General features: G+C 37.9%; 1 protein-coding gene across 1 annotated transcript in view; it reads right to left on the minus strand.

The window, feature by feature from the left end:
• The window catches only part of LOC134538713 (neurotrimin-like), a 624,622-nt gene that overhangs the window by 320,266 nt on the left and 285,167 nt on the right, over positions 1-19,189 (minus strand). The window contains exon 2 of the mRNA XM_063380151.1: positions 3,934-4,062. Within this exon, the coding sequence (XP_063236221.1) occupies positions 3,934-4,062 (129 nt within the window). The remainder of the gene's footprint in view (positions 1-3,933; positions 4,063-19,189) is intronic.

Here is a 19,189-nt window from a genome sequence, read left to right on the forward strand (position 1 = left end):
AGGACGAACATTGGATTCCAATGCGGGGGGTTCTGGTTTCATGTGCTGTGCAAGACAACGGGTGATAAATAGCTATTGTCTTTATAAGTAACCGTCATTAAAATCCCCCCCCCCCCACAAAAAACAATTCTAACGTTAAGTCAATAAACGGAGGAATGGTTTTCGCATTAGTAATGAATAATTTACCATAGATAAGGATGAAAAACATTAATTTAAAAAATATATATAACTAGCCTCTTACCAAACGCACACCGGGTTATATTTCTAGCAGGTACCAGCCTGTTATATATATATATATATATACACTTATATATATTAATTTGGGAAATGTGGTAAACGTTGTAGTGAAGAGATGCACTTTCCTCTGCCACACAAATTCATTCAAGCGTTGCTCCATTATCCTCTGATCGACCGTCACTACCTTTAAAGAGTCCAATATCGACGAGACCTTAAGTCCTTGTTCAGTCACTCATTATTTAATTTATTCATTCCCTAGTAAGAATTTCCTCATAAATTCCTAAGATTAGGAAGAAGGCCAAAAAGTCCAAAATAATTATTGTCTCTACTGGTTTACAACGTCATATATATATCATTCCAATTCCATTTTTTTTGTGTGTGTGAGTGAGGAGGGGGGGGGCCCTTGCATATTCATGTCGTTATTTAGTTTCATCCATGCCAATTGTATAAGCATTGCATTTTGCGTTCTGCAACGTCATATATATATATATATATGTTACGAACGTGAGCAGGGCCGCGGCGCGTGCAGGTTCGGAGCTGGCTGGCGGCCCCGCACGGCCACTGACTTTTCGATGCCGCCGCAACGTGAGACGTGCCGCGCGCATCTGGTAGATTACAAGGGTCGCCGCTTCCCCTCCCTCCAGCCCTCCGCTCCCCTAGCGACGCTCTGTCTCGGCGGTGTTAACCTGACACCTGGCAGCTGTCACGCGAGCTCCCGACGTATTTCTCGATAAATCTAGCGTCGGGTCGGCGCGGAATGACGCTACTGGCCCCAGCCACGCTCGCGACTTCTAGAAGTGGCGTCTGGGTCTATATAAGCTCAGGACGCCGGCCTCTGAGGCAGTGAGGAGTTGGGAGTTTTCCCGCGGCAGAGTTTCCGGGGCGATAGTGCCGCGGGTGCGGCGGAGCGGTGAAGTCCCTGGACGAAGGTTCCAGGGCGGAGAGTTCAGTGTTGAGTTGAGTTCTGGGCGATATTTGGGTGGCGAGAGGCCGCGGGTGCGGCGAGAATCCCGAGCAAAGTTCCGAGCGAAGCGTCGAGCGGAACCTCGGCGAAGGGAACTGCGACAGCGGCGGCGGAGTGCGGCGACAGAGTCCCGCGACGGAGGTCCACGAGGGGTGCTGCGGCGAGAGGTGCGCCAGAGGTGAGGTCCAGAGAGGTGAGGTCCAGAGAGGTGTGCGGTGTGTGTAAGGACTTTGAAACACCGAGTGACTGGGGAATAAACATTTTTAAGTGTAATTGATTATTAGGCATTTTTAGAAGATTATTTGTTAGTATTGGCAATCAATAAAACTGTGTAGTAAAATCTTTAATTGGGCTATCCATTTACGAACCCGGTAGTTTACGACACGACGATTTATTATTTTAATTTTAATAAATCGTAACAACACATATATATAACTGTAAAGAGAAAAACACATATCGAAAATGGATACTAAAACATTATTTTTTGTGTGTCAAAGACAAAAGTGAAAATATTATTTATATATATATATATAGGGCAGTAATGACCACAATGCAGTTAGCCAAAAACAACAATTATGTATATTATTCCGATTCTAAACTTTGACGTTGCAGAACGCACAATGCAATGCTTATACAATTATTGGCATGGATGATACTAAATAACGAGATGAAGACCAGCCAGCTTTAATTGTCGCTGACCGCTTCGATCGTGCGATTCGACTCCAGTGGGGTGCTTCCTCCCCCCCTCCTTTTCCGCCCCGAGGGAAACTATTCGGTCGAAAGGGTTTCCCTAATGAGCGCGCCGCGGAAACCGAAGAGCTCTCGGTAACAAGAACCTCGAGCGGTGGGGACCCGGGGGCGGAAGGATACATTGCCCGCGAGTTAACCGCTAAAGGGCGCGCAGAAAATACGGCTCTACTCTGGATCGGGCAGAACTTCGGCAAGGGTTTTGGTTTAAAGGCTCGTATTCACACGCCTCTACGACATATATTTTTGAACGCCGGCTGCACGCACGAATAATTGTTACGTTTCGCCTGAGCCGAGCATGCAAGAACCGGCCAACCACGTGCGTAAAATTTTCTATAATATCAAACAGGTTAAGGTGAGGTTTTTAACTAATTGTTCGTGATTATATTTAAACAAATTAATTTAATTTAATTTGCAAAAACTGTAAATAATATTTGAAAATAAAAAAATATGAAATTTTTCATCAATGTTTTCTTATGAGGTTATCATGTAAAATTATCGTCCGTAAACCGACTTTACAGACAACCCCCCCCTTTTTTTTTACGAAGATTCATTTAGCTGTAATTACAAAAAAAAACCTCTCTGTCTATTTATCTGTAACATCTTAAACCTCGGCACACGGCAATTTGGCAGGAGTGATTTCTTGAATGGAACGGATGTCAAAGAAACGCAAGTGTGTAGCAAACAACGGTGCTCCCATCTATGGTGGAATTTTGCGAACCGAAATTCACAAATAAAAAAAAGTAAAACTTAGAATTTACTGTTTACTGAATTTTTAAAGGCGATGGGCAGTATTTTCATACAATTTCTTGTCATGAATCAGGTGCTGTTCTTGTTTCAATACTCTCGTCGTTGTTAGCCCACTGAATTCGTCTGTGCTGTAAATGTTTTCTAACTTATTCCTTACGTATAATTCTGTGTGCTGTATTCGCAATTAACATTTGGCTTTAGCTGATTTTCGATTTTTTTTCCGTGAGAAGTTGTATTACTTTCTTTGTTTACTCTTTAAGTTTTTCTATGACACAGAGTGTGAACCATAAAAGTGCGTATGTCTAAGAAAAATATTAAAAGGTATTTAAGTATTCGTCAGAGATTGGTAATTTCTAATCTCGGTAACGAGTAAATTAATGTGTTCTCATGTTGCAAATACAAATACGATACAAATACATACGCTGCAAATACGAAACTCGGTTACAAAATTTAAAACTAGAATTCTTTAAAGAATTGCCGAGCTTCATAAATATAGGTAAATTGTAATATTTGATTCGCAGATCGATATTTTAAACTATAAAATAAAATGGCTGCGATAAAAGCGAAAGTGTCTGGAAAAAATGACTAAACTCCGACATTGTACCTAATTTTCGACAAGGGATTTTATTTGAACACCGTTCACTGTTTTAAAATTCATTCAACAGTTAAAAAAACACATTAGGTTTCCCTTTAGATTATTGAACTTTTATTTCGAGCCATCCACCACAGATAGCAGTACCGCGGTTACAATTTTTCCGTTCCATTCTCGAAATTACTCCTACCATATACCGCGTACCGAGATCTAAGATGTTACATATTAAAAAAAATTAATTAATCTTCCACATTATAAGAAATATTTTTAAAGAACGCTTTAAATTACACCTACTGATAGAGAACGGAAAAATTCGCGATTTCAATGACCTGTAGGATATACTCCATGATCCTCTATGCACTCGGGAAAATTACATCTGCTCATTGGCTACTGACTCGTGACACCTGTTAACTGGGACGCTAGTGATCCGATACTTCTTTTGTTTACGGTTTTTCATTGGCCGGGTATCATACAGATAAACTGTGGCCCAATCACTGATGCAGTAAAAAGGCAAACGTTTTTGGATCCTAGACTATCACGAAATGAACACGCGAATTTTTCAGGTCTCTACTTACTGATACTTCCTTGATCGAAACCAAAGCGAAATAAGGATGTGCAACAGGACAGAGATATGTCTACTTACCAGGGTTGATGACTTCGCAAGGTAGGACGACTGTATCGGACGTCTTGATGCGGTAACTCCTGCCAACTGTGAGGAACGCCGGCTGCTCCACATTTCCTACGCTGTAGTCACTGCTGCCACCACTTACGCCTGAAACAAAAAAAATAAAAATCACATGAATGGCTTAGTCCGGCTCTAGCTTATCTACATATCAAGCAATGGTTTGTTAAGTTTTCATCAACTCGGTACGCAAAATACTAACTTTAGATTAAACAGTTAATAACTAAAAAATATACCTATATTTTAAATTAAGTTTATCTCAATAATACAAATTATTCAAGCATTAACTATATATGGGATTTGGTTTTTATACAACTGCCCAATGCATGGTATTAACTCACCCATAATTTATATTTTAATACAGCTAAATTTAAATGAAACAAAACTAAAAATTAACTGAATAACTAAACAATGAGTGACGTATGTGTATACGAAGCGAAAATTTTATGAATCTCTTTATGATGATTTGCAAGTCAAGCTGTCTCAAACAATCAAGAGTTAAAAAAAAAAAGTCTAGTCAAAAGGTAGCTTCAAAAAACGATAAAATTATTATCACGAAGCTTAAAAACGTTACGAAAGACTGACAGTTTACAAAACAGCCAAAAGCAATAATCCCTCGAAACGTGGCGCATAATTCTGTTGGTTTAGAAGACGCGACGGGACAGGGGATTATATAATTTTTTACGCTACGTGAAAATAATCATTCACCCACAAACTAAAAAAAAAAAAAATATTAAGAAAATGTTCCGAAACACCGTAATTAATTTTCTTGGCAGAAAGCTACATGTCAGGCTAATGGTGGGTGAGTATGTGTATGTTTATGTGTGTGTGTGTGCGTGTGTGTATATATATATATATATATATATATATATATATATATATATATATAGTGATTGGCGCACGCTGATTTTCAGACGGGAGGATTTCTCGGAGAGACACGGGGCATCAGCTGTTCATCTTGTCCTGGGTATTAGTGAAGCTTGTCTGGTGAACACCACCACCCCCCCCCCCCCCCCCTTATTTTCTCTTTGCCGCGGAAGCACCCCCACGACCAACAACCCCTTCCTGAGAGAGGCCGTAGTATTGATGGGAGAGCCATCAGTCCCGCCGCGCGGGACCAATCAGGGCCCGAATTGGCGCGCATCCCTTCCAAGGGATTGGTGATCAATCGTTCTCGGGTTTGACACGTTGTGATACGTACATAAAATCACTGTTTCGCTGCCACGGTAAGGTGTGTCAACTTGAGAGCCAGTTGGTACACTGGATCGAGGTTTTAAAAACTATTATTGTGCTTTGCACATAAATATTTATACAGGATTAGTCTTATCCAACCGATGAATTTCGCTTGCAGGTTTATCTGTAGAAAAAAAGTTAAAAATCATTTAACTTCATACTTCTGAACGTGCTCTACAATGACTATAATGTTCATTCACGCCTTTACAGTTGGAACTGAAAAACAAGTTTATTAATATATATATATATATATATATATATATATATATATATATATATAGTTAATCAAAATGGGACAGCAATCATCTGGATAATTTGCAACTTAACAAAGTTCTACAACCACCGCAATACTTCAAAAATTATTTTAACTAAAAACAAAAATTGGTGTAGCATGTCACAGTCGTTCGTAATAAATACGAGAGTTAGCATATTTATTACAATGAAATCATTTTACAATAGCGAAAAATTTTCGTTGCTTGTATAACTTTATTCGGTGCTTAGTGTTCATCTTAAATACTATGTACTTATATAATTCGCAATAAATCCGTGGTAAAGCTCAGAATTCAAAGGCACACACCAGACTTGATAAGAACTTTAGAAAATAAGATGTTCATACAATGTCTTAAATTTATTTATTTTTTCGCTATGAATTGCAGCCGAAATTAGTTATTCTAATTCAGCCTCTACTGTAATATTTTCTAAATATTTCTAAGAATTTTGGACAGACTTATTACTGAGTAAATTTTAAAATTATTTCTTAGGGTTTTGTTTCAGGAAAGAAGTGTTTACCACGTGAAAACACCTACACAGAAAAAAAAAGTTTTTGGTACTTTTACAAAAATTCCTTTGGAAAACAGTTTCCAGGCAATAGTTTTTTAAACTATAATATTGTAACCTTGTACAAAAGCAGGCTATGATTATGTATGCATATATGAAAAATGTTTTTCGAGATAATACTGAGTATTTCTTACGAAAACTGGCGCATTATTCTATATTTTACTTCATGTTTCATTCAATCATACATTATTTAAACCATAGAAAAGGCGATAAAATATTTAACCATTTGATTTTATTTGGTTGTATTATGCTTATTAATGTGCGCAGTTAAAACTGGAAAGCTACTCGGGGAACGGTTTACAAATAACTTTTAACTACTGTAGGTACTGGGACAACACAAAGCATAAATGTAAGGGTAAGAATCCAACCTATTATTACTACAACACTATTTCGTAATTATACTGTTGTTTTTATGTACATGTACAAATTTACAAACATCTGTTATTTTACATTAATATTTCTGTTTCATTTACATAATTAATGTACACGGTATTAGGATTTTAGTTGGAACAGGTGTGTGACATGTTATTTTCAAGTTGAGTTTTTATTTGTGGCTGTCAATGGAAATAACTTAAAGCAATTCCGTTATGTTCAGATAAGCGGGAATGCACTTAATGTACGATCATTGAATGTATTAACAATTAAGCGAACTTTTGTTGCGAATCATAGCAATTATTTTTTCCGTAAATAGTGACAACCAAGACATATTGATTGAAGTATCTTAAGGTCCCCGCCTACCCTGGTACATATATACGATGTGCAGAATTTCGGGGGGAAAAAAGCGATTTGAAAACTTTTTAATATATTTGAGTGGTGCCTGCATTAATAAAATAACCAACGATGGATAAGTAGTAGCCTACCGTTTCCGTAAATATTTTTAAGAATAGTAAATATGGCTAAAACACTTGTTTTTAGAACAATTTTTATTCATGAAAAACCCGGTACAGATTCTTTAAAACACTCAAGAAACTTGCATTGCTCATGTATCTTTATTTCTCCACCGTATAGTTATCGTTATCACTCGTATTTCATTGTTTTTCCGTGCGCTTAGAGACGATACCGCGACAGAAGCACCAGCAATCATCGCACTTATCAGCACGTCTCACCAAAACAAATACACCTCAGGCTGGGCGAGATTCTTAAGGTCCATTGATCTCAATCAATTCATTTTAATGTTTCAAACAATGAACTAGTGTTAGGAATGACTTGGGATTAGGTTTTATGTCCAACTAGAGGCCATATTTTCTCAAAACTTTGTTTTTCATTGGTTTTATTTAGTGATGGGTTGAATACACTTTTTTTTTTCTAAATATGATCCCAAATTCGACTCTTGAAAATATGCCTTAGAACATTGTCTAGAGTTGAATGATCAGGAATCAAGTAAAATATTATAAAAAAAAAAAAAACAAGTAATTTTATTTTGTAGAAATAATTACCCAAATATATTTTTTAAATAAAATATATTATTTGCATGTATAGGATTCAAATATATATATTTTGTTCTTACCAGAAATATTTCCTGAAGTGGTAAACAAACATTACAAGATAATCCTACCTGGGTAGCAGATTCAGAAATATTTATTTCGTGTATTTTTTAGAGATTAATATTGTGATCCTTGTCAAGTACCCGTGTCGTAGCGTTCACCTTTTTTTTTAAATTTCCATTAATACTTTTCTTTGAATAGTTCTCCTTAAATACAAAATCAGATCACACAGTATTTTAGGATTTGTGGATTTGACATGCCCGTTCCTAGTTTCACTGTAATATTTTAAGGTTAGAAGAAAAAACGTGGAAAACTGTGAATGATATTTTTTTAAGTGTACAAATGTCAAACATGTTTTAATTAATCATGACTAAGCTGGACATAAAAAGTAAAAACACAGAGGCTGGTATGGGAATAACGCAAGTGGAAGAAAAAAGTCGAAATGAGCAATACAAACAGCCCGCTCTTTTCTCCCCCCTTCAACCCTTCAGGGTGCATGTGCCGGTCAGGAGAGGGCAGGGGAAACTTCTGCCCGCAGTGTTGGCAGGCCTGACCACTGCCCAACACATGAATAATTCTCCCGCGGCTGTTCCGCTACTATCGAGGAGCGGGTAATTGAAAGAAGCTGACCCCGGGGCTCGCCCCCTCCCCCTTATCAACAACTCCTTTGCCCACACTTGGTAGGGAGGGGTGGGGGGGGTGGGTTCCTTGATAAAGGGGGGGGAAGGGACGTAGCAGGCGTGGGATGTTTTAATTGGTCGCCCCAGGGCAGGCCGCACGTTAGTCATCGCCAGCGAGCGACTGTAAGGGGTTTGTTTCCGCAGCTGCGACCACGCACACACACACACACACACACACATGTATGTGCCGCCTCGTTGGTCACGTGTCTCGTAAACCCATTCCCCCTTTTCTCTTCCCCTTCCTACCCGTTGCCATTCTCTCTCTCTCTATATCTCTCTCCGCGTCGAGTGCAGTGCAAACATTCGCAGAAACTAGTTTGACCGACACCTCATCAAACTACGGGAGGGTCTGGGCGTTCGCGAATGAACGAGTGAATGAAATTAACACAGTTTGAGGCTCGTTCTCCCACGCCATTTAAGAGTTGTTTATGATTACTTCAACACGATACCTCCATTACATTTGTTGTTCCATCAACAACATTGACAACAAATACATCAACCTAGTGTAAAAATTGGGTGTACAAAAGTCGCTCAAGTGTTCGTAATATATAATTACTGTCACTTGTGCCACTTCTTACACCCGTAAATACTGTTGAATGTAATGGTGAGAGAGAAAAAAAATGCGAGGGAGGTACCCAGTTGAGATTTCAGAAAGATCCCTTATAGCGCCGTCTTCCCAGGCACACATACGGTGCGCAGAGCGTCAGGAAAAAAGGCGATTTCATAACTAAATATATCCGGGTGGGTTCAGTTTACGAAAAGCATTTAAGAATTTTCTGTGGGCTGAAAAGTACTTTTGATTTCGGATTAAGTTTTTGTACTGTATTTTTATAAGACTTAAAATGGCTAAAGGTGTGTTTTCAGAGTAATTTTTAGAAGTAAAAAAACGGTACAGATTTTTGAAAGCACTTAAGGGACTTGCATTATATCTTTACTTTCACTCATATGCCATATAATGATACGGTCAGGGCTCAAGATTTCACAGTTGCTCTATGCACGACGAAAAGGCTGCGAGCCCGTTCACAGCCTTACAGCCTTGCGCTTAGAGGCGATACCGCGCTAGAAGCACCAGTGAGCGTCGCGCTTATCATCCCGCCTCACTAACACATATACAATCCGGTTCTACGGGCCCCTTAATCATTTATTACAAATACTCCCCAGTGATGAGTAAAATATAACCTCGTTAACGAGCAAATTAATGTGTTCTCATGTTGCAAATACATTTATAATACGAAACTCTGACAACGATAAGGTACAATTATTTGAAATAGTGCCAAGCGTGATAGATATACGCAAATTGTGCTTTCAGCCAAATTTTTCGGACGCGAATCACACGTAGTTTCCGCACCCGCCGCTAGAATTCGCTTTCGGAGCAGCTTCGCCGACTATTGAATCATTAGATTTGCAGAGCGAAAAGTTAAACTGTTATAATGAAATGGCTCCAATAAAATAAGGGGGAAAAAAAGGTTGAAAAAATACTAAACCACATCTTCGGATCTGAATTTCTACAAGGAATTTTATTGAAACATAGTCCATCTTCTTAAAATTATTTTAACAGTTAATACTATAAAATTATCATCTGTATTTGATGAAATTAGTTCGCTCTATCCGCCACAGATGGCAGCACCGTAGTTGCGTATTTATTTTCCATTCGACTTCCGTTCCATTCTCCAAATGCCGCGTAACGAAGAGTAGGATGTGACACATCAAGAATCAACCCGGCGTGTGAGACCTAGCCTAAAGAGTAATTTATGCGATGAGTCATACGCGAAACACACTAAAGTTTCCGTTAATCTGAACGGGATATAATAATGTTAAAAATACCTACCTGCTTTTTTTTAAAGTTATTTTGCCGAGGGAAATTTTTTTTATTCTAATATTTTCAAATATGGTTTTTATCAGTTAACTGTGAAACGTGCAAGAATATAAGGATGTTTTCGTAATTATATTTTGAAGTGAAACTTATTTTTATAGCTGGTAGGATATAATCAAGGCGATGGTATACCATCAGAGTAGAAAAGGAAAATGTAAAGCTTAGTTTTGAACAGAAAGTACAACTCGAAGTTATGTACTACTATTTAATAACCCGTGGCTTCGCTCTTAAATTTCAGGGTTTTTCTGATAGTTCACCATTGAAAGAAAGTTATGTGCTTTATGCCCTACATTTTTATCAAAGAAAAAGACACAATGAATGTTAAGGTGTATAATATTTTATTCATAGCAACTCCATATTAATTCTGTTTACTAAAGTCGTTGTACGTAAGCCTTAAATTACTAAAACGCTTCTGCTCGTGAATTTGTCTTCTGAACTTCAGAATTGGATCCAATAGGGAATAAATAAAAACGGAAAATGAATTATAAAAAAGATACATGACTCTGATTCGTACTGCAATTTAGCGCTTAATTGGCACGGGAGAGTCACAGAATTTATATTGTTTCATGACACACATAATTTAATTATACATACATACTTGTGTGGAAAACATTATTTGATAGAATATTTTCCGCCAATATGTTTTGGGCACTCGATATTCTTGAACAACCAACATAGAGCTGAATATGCGAGAAGCAGGGAGTGTCCAAATGAATGCTACCTGATATTACGAATTTTCAGTAATTATTACATATTTAGACGTTGTGTTACAGAATTACTGAACGTTGTTTATGTATTACGGAAACAAAAAATAATTAATTACATGTTGGTTGCATATCTATGGCAGAATAATTTTGATAAAATCAATTTTTTTACACAACCCTGATTATTGGATATGCTATAGAAATAAATTTACCCACCAGGAGAGACAATAATCCAAGCATGCAAAATTTGCAGTACCTACCAAAAATACATATCCTGGTACTTATTTTAGATTTTCTTAATTAAACTGATGTTAGACCTGTGTAATTTTTAAACGATGTAATAGATAGCTTAGCTCATGAGCGAGTGAGCAAGTATGCAAGTGTGCAGGTATAAGTGTGCTCTAATGTAAGCATGCCTTTGAGCGCTGCTGCCACCATCTGTGTTTTCGGCCAAGCAGCCAATATGGTAGCTAAGATATCCTACTTAATATTATAAGTAAAAAAGTTTGGATTCGTGGATGTTTTTTTAACTCAATAATGCCCGAATCACTGAACGTATTTGGAAAAGAAAAATGTAACGCTTAGTTTTGAACAGAAAGTGCAACTCGAATTTATGTAAGTACTACTAAGCTTTAGTACTAGGTTTACATTTTGTCACGTTCGCTTTACGTGTAATTTATTGCATCCATAAATGTAATTACTGATGGGCCTGCCTGAAAGTTGGCAATACTGCCAACATTAATTCCGGCCAATTTCAATGTTTTGTCTGGGGACATTAGGTATTTCGGCACGCTTTCAATTGTTGGGAATTATTGGAACGCAAGGAATCAACGCGCTACTCCGGTGGAAATGTAATGTTTCTCCCCAGCTCTGTGAGATGCAGCCTGGTACCATCGCAAAATCTCGGTGCATCAAGGCTACGCATCAGTACAACCGGGATGCCAGACTGAAGCTCCAGTTTGTGGGAAGGCAGGGTAATTCCAAGATAAGACCGTGACGGACGTACCAAACGGCAGTGTGTTTCAAATTCAAGGTAACGCCATATACATATTTGACCAAGTTCAATTAACGATATTGGTTCGCTGGACGCCGCGACCTCCATTAAACAGACGCGTCTAACCAAGGAGAAGGATAGGACGTTGCCAGACCTTACTATATGACCGTGTGACGGACATAGAGAAATTACACACACTCGCTGTTTGTATGTCTAGGACTTTCCTCCTTATGATTTTCTTTCATAAAAGTGAATTCACCAATTTTTCACTCTTTTAGATATTGAATTTTATAATTATATGTAGCCTATGTGTGTTAATACAGGATATGGGCTAGCTGTATGCCAAATTTCACCTAAATCCGTTCAGTGGTTCAGGCATGATTGAGTTTAAAAAACATCAAAAAATATAAACTTTTTTACTTATAATATTAAGTAGGATATATTAGCCACCATAATAGGCTGCTTGGCCGAAAACACAGATGGTAGCAGCATCGCTCGAAGTCATGCTTACATTAGAGCACACTTGCATACTTGCATACTTGCTCACTCGCTCATTCCCACATTCCCGCACTCGGATACATATAGCGTGAACTTGCACACCTTGAGAGTTTTTTTTTTCAAATGTTTGTGTACTGTACGTTACAAATTTACTTTCGTCCTATTAATGATCTTTCACTTGAAATGCGTGTAGTTTCCATGGAATTTTTTTTAATATATATGTGCCGTAGTCGCAGTATAAAAATTAAATGACAACGCAAGTAAAAGATTCTTAATTTTACTTATGAGAAAAAAATTTCGTCACCATATCCTAGTGTTCAGGGAATTTCGCATGAAACTATTTCATACTGTTTAACTAAGAAATGAGTGACCCTACAGTCTTAATTTGAAAACGCGTGCACAGCTAACCATCAAAGCCAGGAATTTTATGCAACTGTAATGGAAAACTAAAAAGAAAAAAAAATTACCACAAATTTTATTTTTTAAATGATGAGGTGTTAAAATACACATTTTAATATATACATTTGTTTTAGTTTAATAACTATAGGTAGGAGAAAAAGCAATAATAATATTCTTTACTGTTTATTAATTTATTTATAACGAAAAATTACCAGTTTTTTTTAATTGTGAACGAAAACTGAGTGTTCGTCCGTGCTGGGTGACATGTCATTTTTAAAATCGTATTTTTTAATTTTATTCATTTTTGAACAAATTCCATTCTTCACCATACCAAAAATTAGTTCTTTGAAAAAAATTAGCATTTAAAAATGTTGCATTTTTGTTAGATTATTCGTAACTTTTTAATTTTTTTTTTATAATGTGGACAGTGAAGTTAAAATACCGCATGTGTCATGGAGACTACTAGCACTTACACAAAATCTTACTTTGTTGTTAAACTATTTGAAAAAAAAACAACTTAGTATCATTGTTTGAAAGTTAAAAAAAAAACATATATAACGTGAAGATAATTCCAGGCCACGAAGTCTGAAGCATGAGTAGGGGAAGGGGGAAGTCGTAAATAAGAAGCGACAGACGCAACGAACCGCATAGTTTCAACCCCAAGTGTTTTCCCACGGCGCGCGCGAAGCGGAAAGCTCTTACCGATGCAACAAAGTGGTGGGGTGTTAGTGTTAGGAGGGGTTTACAATAGTGTTTGGCCACCATTTGGGTGATGGGGAGAGGGGAGGGAAGGGGAGGTGGCTTGTGTAAACTCCAGCATGCAGCCGTCCGAGAAGACCCCAGTTTTTTTTACGAGACACGTGACCGCCCTGGGTGTAAGCCCCGTTTGACAATGACCGGGAAGTGTCTATGGCATGAAGGAGGGGGTGTGAGTTGGGGTCCGGACGCCGTCAACTCACACCTCCGCCGTTTACCATAATGAATTTTCGCCTGAAGGGTCTGTCTGTGCCTCCAGTTAAAAAACGACGTAACCGACAACAATATACGCACGACGTAGAAAAAAAATTACAAATAAGTAGAGACCTGCAAAATTCGCGGATTCATTCGGTGATAGGCTAGAATTCAAACACACATAGCTAATAGATAATTTTGCTATTGGCTTACTGTTCATCTGGACGAATCTCAACCAGTTATAAACCCTCAACCACAGAAGGATCGAATCACAGCAAACCAGCTGAGACGACTTACAAGTCGGCAGCCAATGAACTTGCGTTATTTGCCCGAGTGTACAGGGGTATGTGCAGTCTATCCTGAAGGCCATCGAAACCGCGAATTTTGCAGGTCTCTACAAATAAGAGAAATGATGATCACGATGTTGATGAAGATGATGATAATTCGGAGTGAATATTTTAGGGGGGGGGGGGGGAATTATTTGCACGACTTATGTGGAAACCAATTTAAATCGGATAAATATGATTATTCATACTATAAAACAATTATTGTGCAATAATTGCAAAGTAATTTCAAACGTGGCTCATTTTATAAAACAACTTGTTAAGTTAGCATAATAACTTTTTTACTGTACGAAGAAAAGATACGCGTTTACAAAACTTTGTTACAGAATGATTTGGGCATAGAATTCCCCCCTTAAAGTATAACATGTGGGATTTTATTTTCATTTGTTATAAATTTAAAGTTATTCATAAATGCATAAAATAAAATGTTTAGTTCCAGTAGCTAATTGATAATTTGGTGCAGGGTGAGAAACTCAAAACTTTTGAGGAAGAAAAAGTCTATAGCTCTAAAGCTGCAAACAATTTTAAATTAAATTGTTTTATTCAGATACATATTTAATTGGCCAATAAACCACACAGCTACTCATAAACATGGCACGAGGCCTGTAGGACAATACATCGAAGCATTCGCTTTGATTAGTTTTGCGTAAAAAATACGTAACCGAGTCTTCAAATACTCGCCAGAGACAAGTAACATCCAACCCCGGTGACTAGCAAATATACGTGTTCTCGTGTTTGTAGCAAATAAACTTATTATACGGAAACTTTGACACGAAATTTAACGTATAAATGCCGAGCGTGATAAATACATACGCAAACTGTTTTTTCAAACTAAATTTCTGGACGCGAATTACACGTAGTTTCCGAGCCCGCCGCTAGAATTCGGTGCCGGAGCAGCTGCGTCGACTATGGAATCATTCGATTTGCCGAGCTAAACCCCGACTTTTGGCCTGATTTTCAACAAGGAATTTTATTAAAATAATGCCCTCGTGTTAAAATTCACTAAAAAAATTAATACTTTATAAAATGTCCTTTTGTGTAGGTGAACTTTGGTTCGTGGACATCCGCCACAGATGGCAGCACCGTGGTTACACGCCATTTCCGTTCCGTTCACGAAATCACTCCCCCGCCGAGTGCCTTGTGCCGAGAGCTACGTCGTTACGCATCACGAAGTACCGGGTCGTACGAAACGTAAGCGCAGTGTCTTAACATTCGCAGCCTCGCACCATTGCAGTCGTTCATGTGCGTTCTTGTGCCTCGCGCGTTCTCTTCGTAAGCCAGGCGCTGGAAGCGGGGTTGTGGCCGGGCTGCGAACGGATGAGGGGGGGGGGGTTGAATTCGTGTTTTAACTAAAGAGGGGGGAAGGGGGGATATGGGCTTTAGTTGCGCGCAAGGATTACATCACGTCACTAGCACGCAGCGGGAGGGGGGGGGGGGGTTTAGGACCGGCGGTACACGCTTCGCTGGCGCGTGATACTAGACCGGTCGGAAAGAGGGTTTTGGGAGGAGGCGTCGTTCAGACAATGGTTTTGGTTGAGGAAGGGTAGGAGGGGTTATAACGCCAACGATGTTTGTACCACTAGGATTTGCACTGTTCGCTATTCTGAAACCAGGGACTAAAACTACCTAACGAATTGCAACCGGTTACTTCATTTCGGTCTCTTTTATTTTTTTTAAATTTAATACCTGAATTTCCCCCCCTTTTTTTTGTTCACAGCATTTACAGGAATACACTGAACGATGAAGAAAAAATTTCAGATTACTAAAGCAACTCGTGTATGAGTGATAATTGTCTAAAAGCGGTTAATATGACTACTGACAAATAAAATTAGAAACATTAATTGGCACACAAGCTAAAAAAAAAATATTGAATGTTATTAATGAATTTTATAAATAACCACCAATAATACATAACTTCATTTGAATTTTTTTTTCTGTAATTTAAATAAACATTCTTTATAAAAAATGATACGTTTTGTTTTATTAAATGTAATGAAATGTACGCAATTCCTAATGGTTACTACTTCGCATCAAATACAAGTTTCATGTTTATCAGACACAAAGTTATCAATTAAAACATAAACTAAATAGCAGAGAACAAATCAGGTGTAGGAGAAACCATTAAAATGTAAAATTTTTGAAAACAAACAAGGTTACTTTGACTACGCCCACAATAAGAAGATGAGTTATTTTCCATTCCCAGTGGAGGTTCAACACAGTATTCCGTGCAAGCGCGAAACGTGGCTGACGTTGACGTGAAAGTGTTGGAGTTTCCTGGGTTCCATTACTTCCGCTACACATCAAAATCATTCCTTCGCTGCTCCATTTCATCGGTTTCACTCTTCAACTTCACCCGTCTTCCAGCCACCTTGATGTCGAAAAGTAGTGTCATATGCTTTAATCCTAAAACGAGGGGCCAGGAGAAATGCAGCGATGTGACAAAGGAATATCGCCTTTTTGTGAACATAATTGTTTAAACTGGGTGACAAACAAACACAGGCAACTAGATTAAACATGTGACTTGCCTTGCATTCGCATTTTACATACGACAGCCATCGACGTTTTAAAAAAAAAATGGTAAAAATATGCCTTTTTTTAAAAGGGAAATTTAGTTTGATCAAAATTTAATACTAATGCGAGAAAAAATTACAACACATAAACGTATAAAAATATTTCGCAAACGATGCAGTACACTATAAAAAAATGTTTTGCTATCACTAACGCATAAGTTAAACCGTAATTGGAAAACAAACACAGAATGCTTTTTTCAGTAACTTTGCGCGCAAAAAGGGATAGAAATAGAATATGTATATATACACACAAACACACACATACACACACATACACACATAAATTATGTTTTCAACTACATTATTTGACGTGAATCACACGTAGTTTCCGCACCCGCCGCTAGAATTCGTTTCCTGGGCAGCCACGTCGACTATTATCAGACCATCCAAACTTCGAGGCCTTCTTTGTACATACCGTAAGTCTGCGTCTTTAAAACTCTTCACTTCAAATATGGAATGTTGAAACGAAAACAAAATCGTAAAAAATAAGATAATTTAGGCTATGATTGAGTTGCGTTGCGTTGTTGTTTAGTGTTGCGTAGTTCATAAACGAATGTCTGAAAACGTTGTTATTGAACTTTTTTTGCGACTTGCATTTCTATCGTCATTGCGTTTCTTGCATAGTTCATAAACCATGCCTGGTAAAATATTTTTGCTTCAGAGGCTGAGCTGCGTCGAAGTGATTGATTACAGTGAATTTTCCCAACCCTGAAGATGCCTGCTGCAATGCAGACCGAAACACTGTTGCAATTTCACACTTATTCGTGGCTAAAAATTGAAGAGCCAAGATTGTTCATTGGTTAACGGCATCAAGAGCATGCAATGTACACAGGAAAAAACAAGTACTTTTACAAAAGATTCATTTAAAAACCATTGCAAAGAAATAGTTTGTAATACCACAATAAGAATACTGTACTTTCGTACAAAACGTGGCTATTTTTATTTTTGCATACATGAAATACGGTTTTCAAGATAATACTGAATGTTTCTTACAAAAATTAGTGCAAAATTTTATATTTTATTTGATGTTTCATTAAAGCACAATTTTTTTTAAACCATGGAAAAGATAACAGAATATTCAACAATTAAACTTTATTACGTTTTAGTGTGCTTAGTATTGTGCACAGTTAATACTGGAAAGCTATTCAGGGAACGGTTTAAAAGTAACTTCAACTATTGGAGGTACTGGGGACAACACAAAGCATAAATGCCCGGGTAAGAATCCGAACCCAGTATAACTGCGATCACTATTTTGTAGTGATACAGTTGTTTTTCACGTAAAGGTACAAATTTATTCACAAATATCTGTCATTTCACCTGAATATTTCTGTTCCGTTTACAAAAAAAAAAAAGGTGGGGTTGTCTGTAAAGTCGGTTTACGGACGATAATATTACGTCATAACGTCATAAGAAAACATTGATGAAAAATTGCATACTTTTTATTTTTCAAATATTATTTACAGTTTTTGCAAATTTAATTTAAATAATTTGTTTAAATATAATCACGAACAATTAGTTAAAAAGCTCGCCTTAACCTGTTTGATACTATCTTGCACGCTCGGCTCAGGCGGAACGTGGCAATGAGTCATGCTTTTTCGTGCGTGCAGTCGGCGTTCATCGATTTATAAGACGTTCTCACGTCCAAAAAAAATACATTTGGAGTGTACGAATTTCATTCCGTTTATTTCGAGCTGGGCAATGGTAAAGGTCGATTCGGGTCGAGACAGGAAGCAGCAGGTGTCTCGGAAACCGACGTACACTCCCGCGTTCATGACTGCGTAATCACCAGCTAATAGTCGCCTCCCACTCCCCCCCCCCCCCATACTCCCCCGGACCGACCATCAATCAATCAATCATTCAATCGGCCCTCGCACGCTCCATTTAGCAATCCCGGCGTTCGCATACGTGAATAATTTCGCAACCTAGCACTCGCGTCCGTCCTCTATCGCGACCGGACATACCCCCGCCCACTAGCCGAGCGAATGCGTGATGGTCGGTGATGTGAAAGGTCTTTAATCCGGCAGTCTCCGAGTGCACTTTCCGTAATCCGGCACACATAACCGCGAAGCCTCGCATTCAGAATTTCGATGTGTTAGCATCTTCTTGGATCTCGGTGTACGGCGTTCGGTGGGAGTAATTTTCGTGAATGCGACGGAAATGCGTAACAGGAAGTGGGGAGAAGCGCGCGACATTCAATTTCTCGGTGCGGTGCCTTTTGCTGCGAAGTTTCAGCGAGAGCTAACATTTCAATGGCGTTCGGGAGGAAGAGAAAAATGGACAGTTATTTGTTAACCGTTCGTTCCAATAACGGTAGTCTTGAACTGCGTGACGTACTACTACCATGTGGCTTTTTTAAAACGTTATAAATATTTTGAGTAATATATATAATATAAATTAAATAATTCTATAAGCGTTGTCTTAAGTTGTGTTGTGTTAATACATAGTTCATGACACAAATTCATGTTTGAAAGTTATTTATAAAACGTTAGAATTAATTAATAATTTCTGTAGTTAATATTATAATTTTTTTTAGAAATTTGATGTTCATTCCTTTAATGGCCATGTTAATTAAACCTTTTTTTTAAATTGGAACATAAAAAATTAACGACATAATTATAAAACAAATAATTTTCTTTGTAATAATAATTAT

Source organism: Bacillus rossius, chromosome 14, assembly GCF_032445375.1.
Source record: "Bacillus rossius redtenbacheri isolate Brsri chromosome 14, Brsri_v3, whole genome shotgun sequence".
Taxonomy (NCBI): domain Eukaryota; kingdom Metazoa; phylum Arthropoda; class Insecta; order Phasmatodea; family Bacillidae; genus Bacillus; species Bacillus rossius.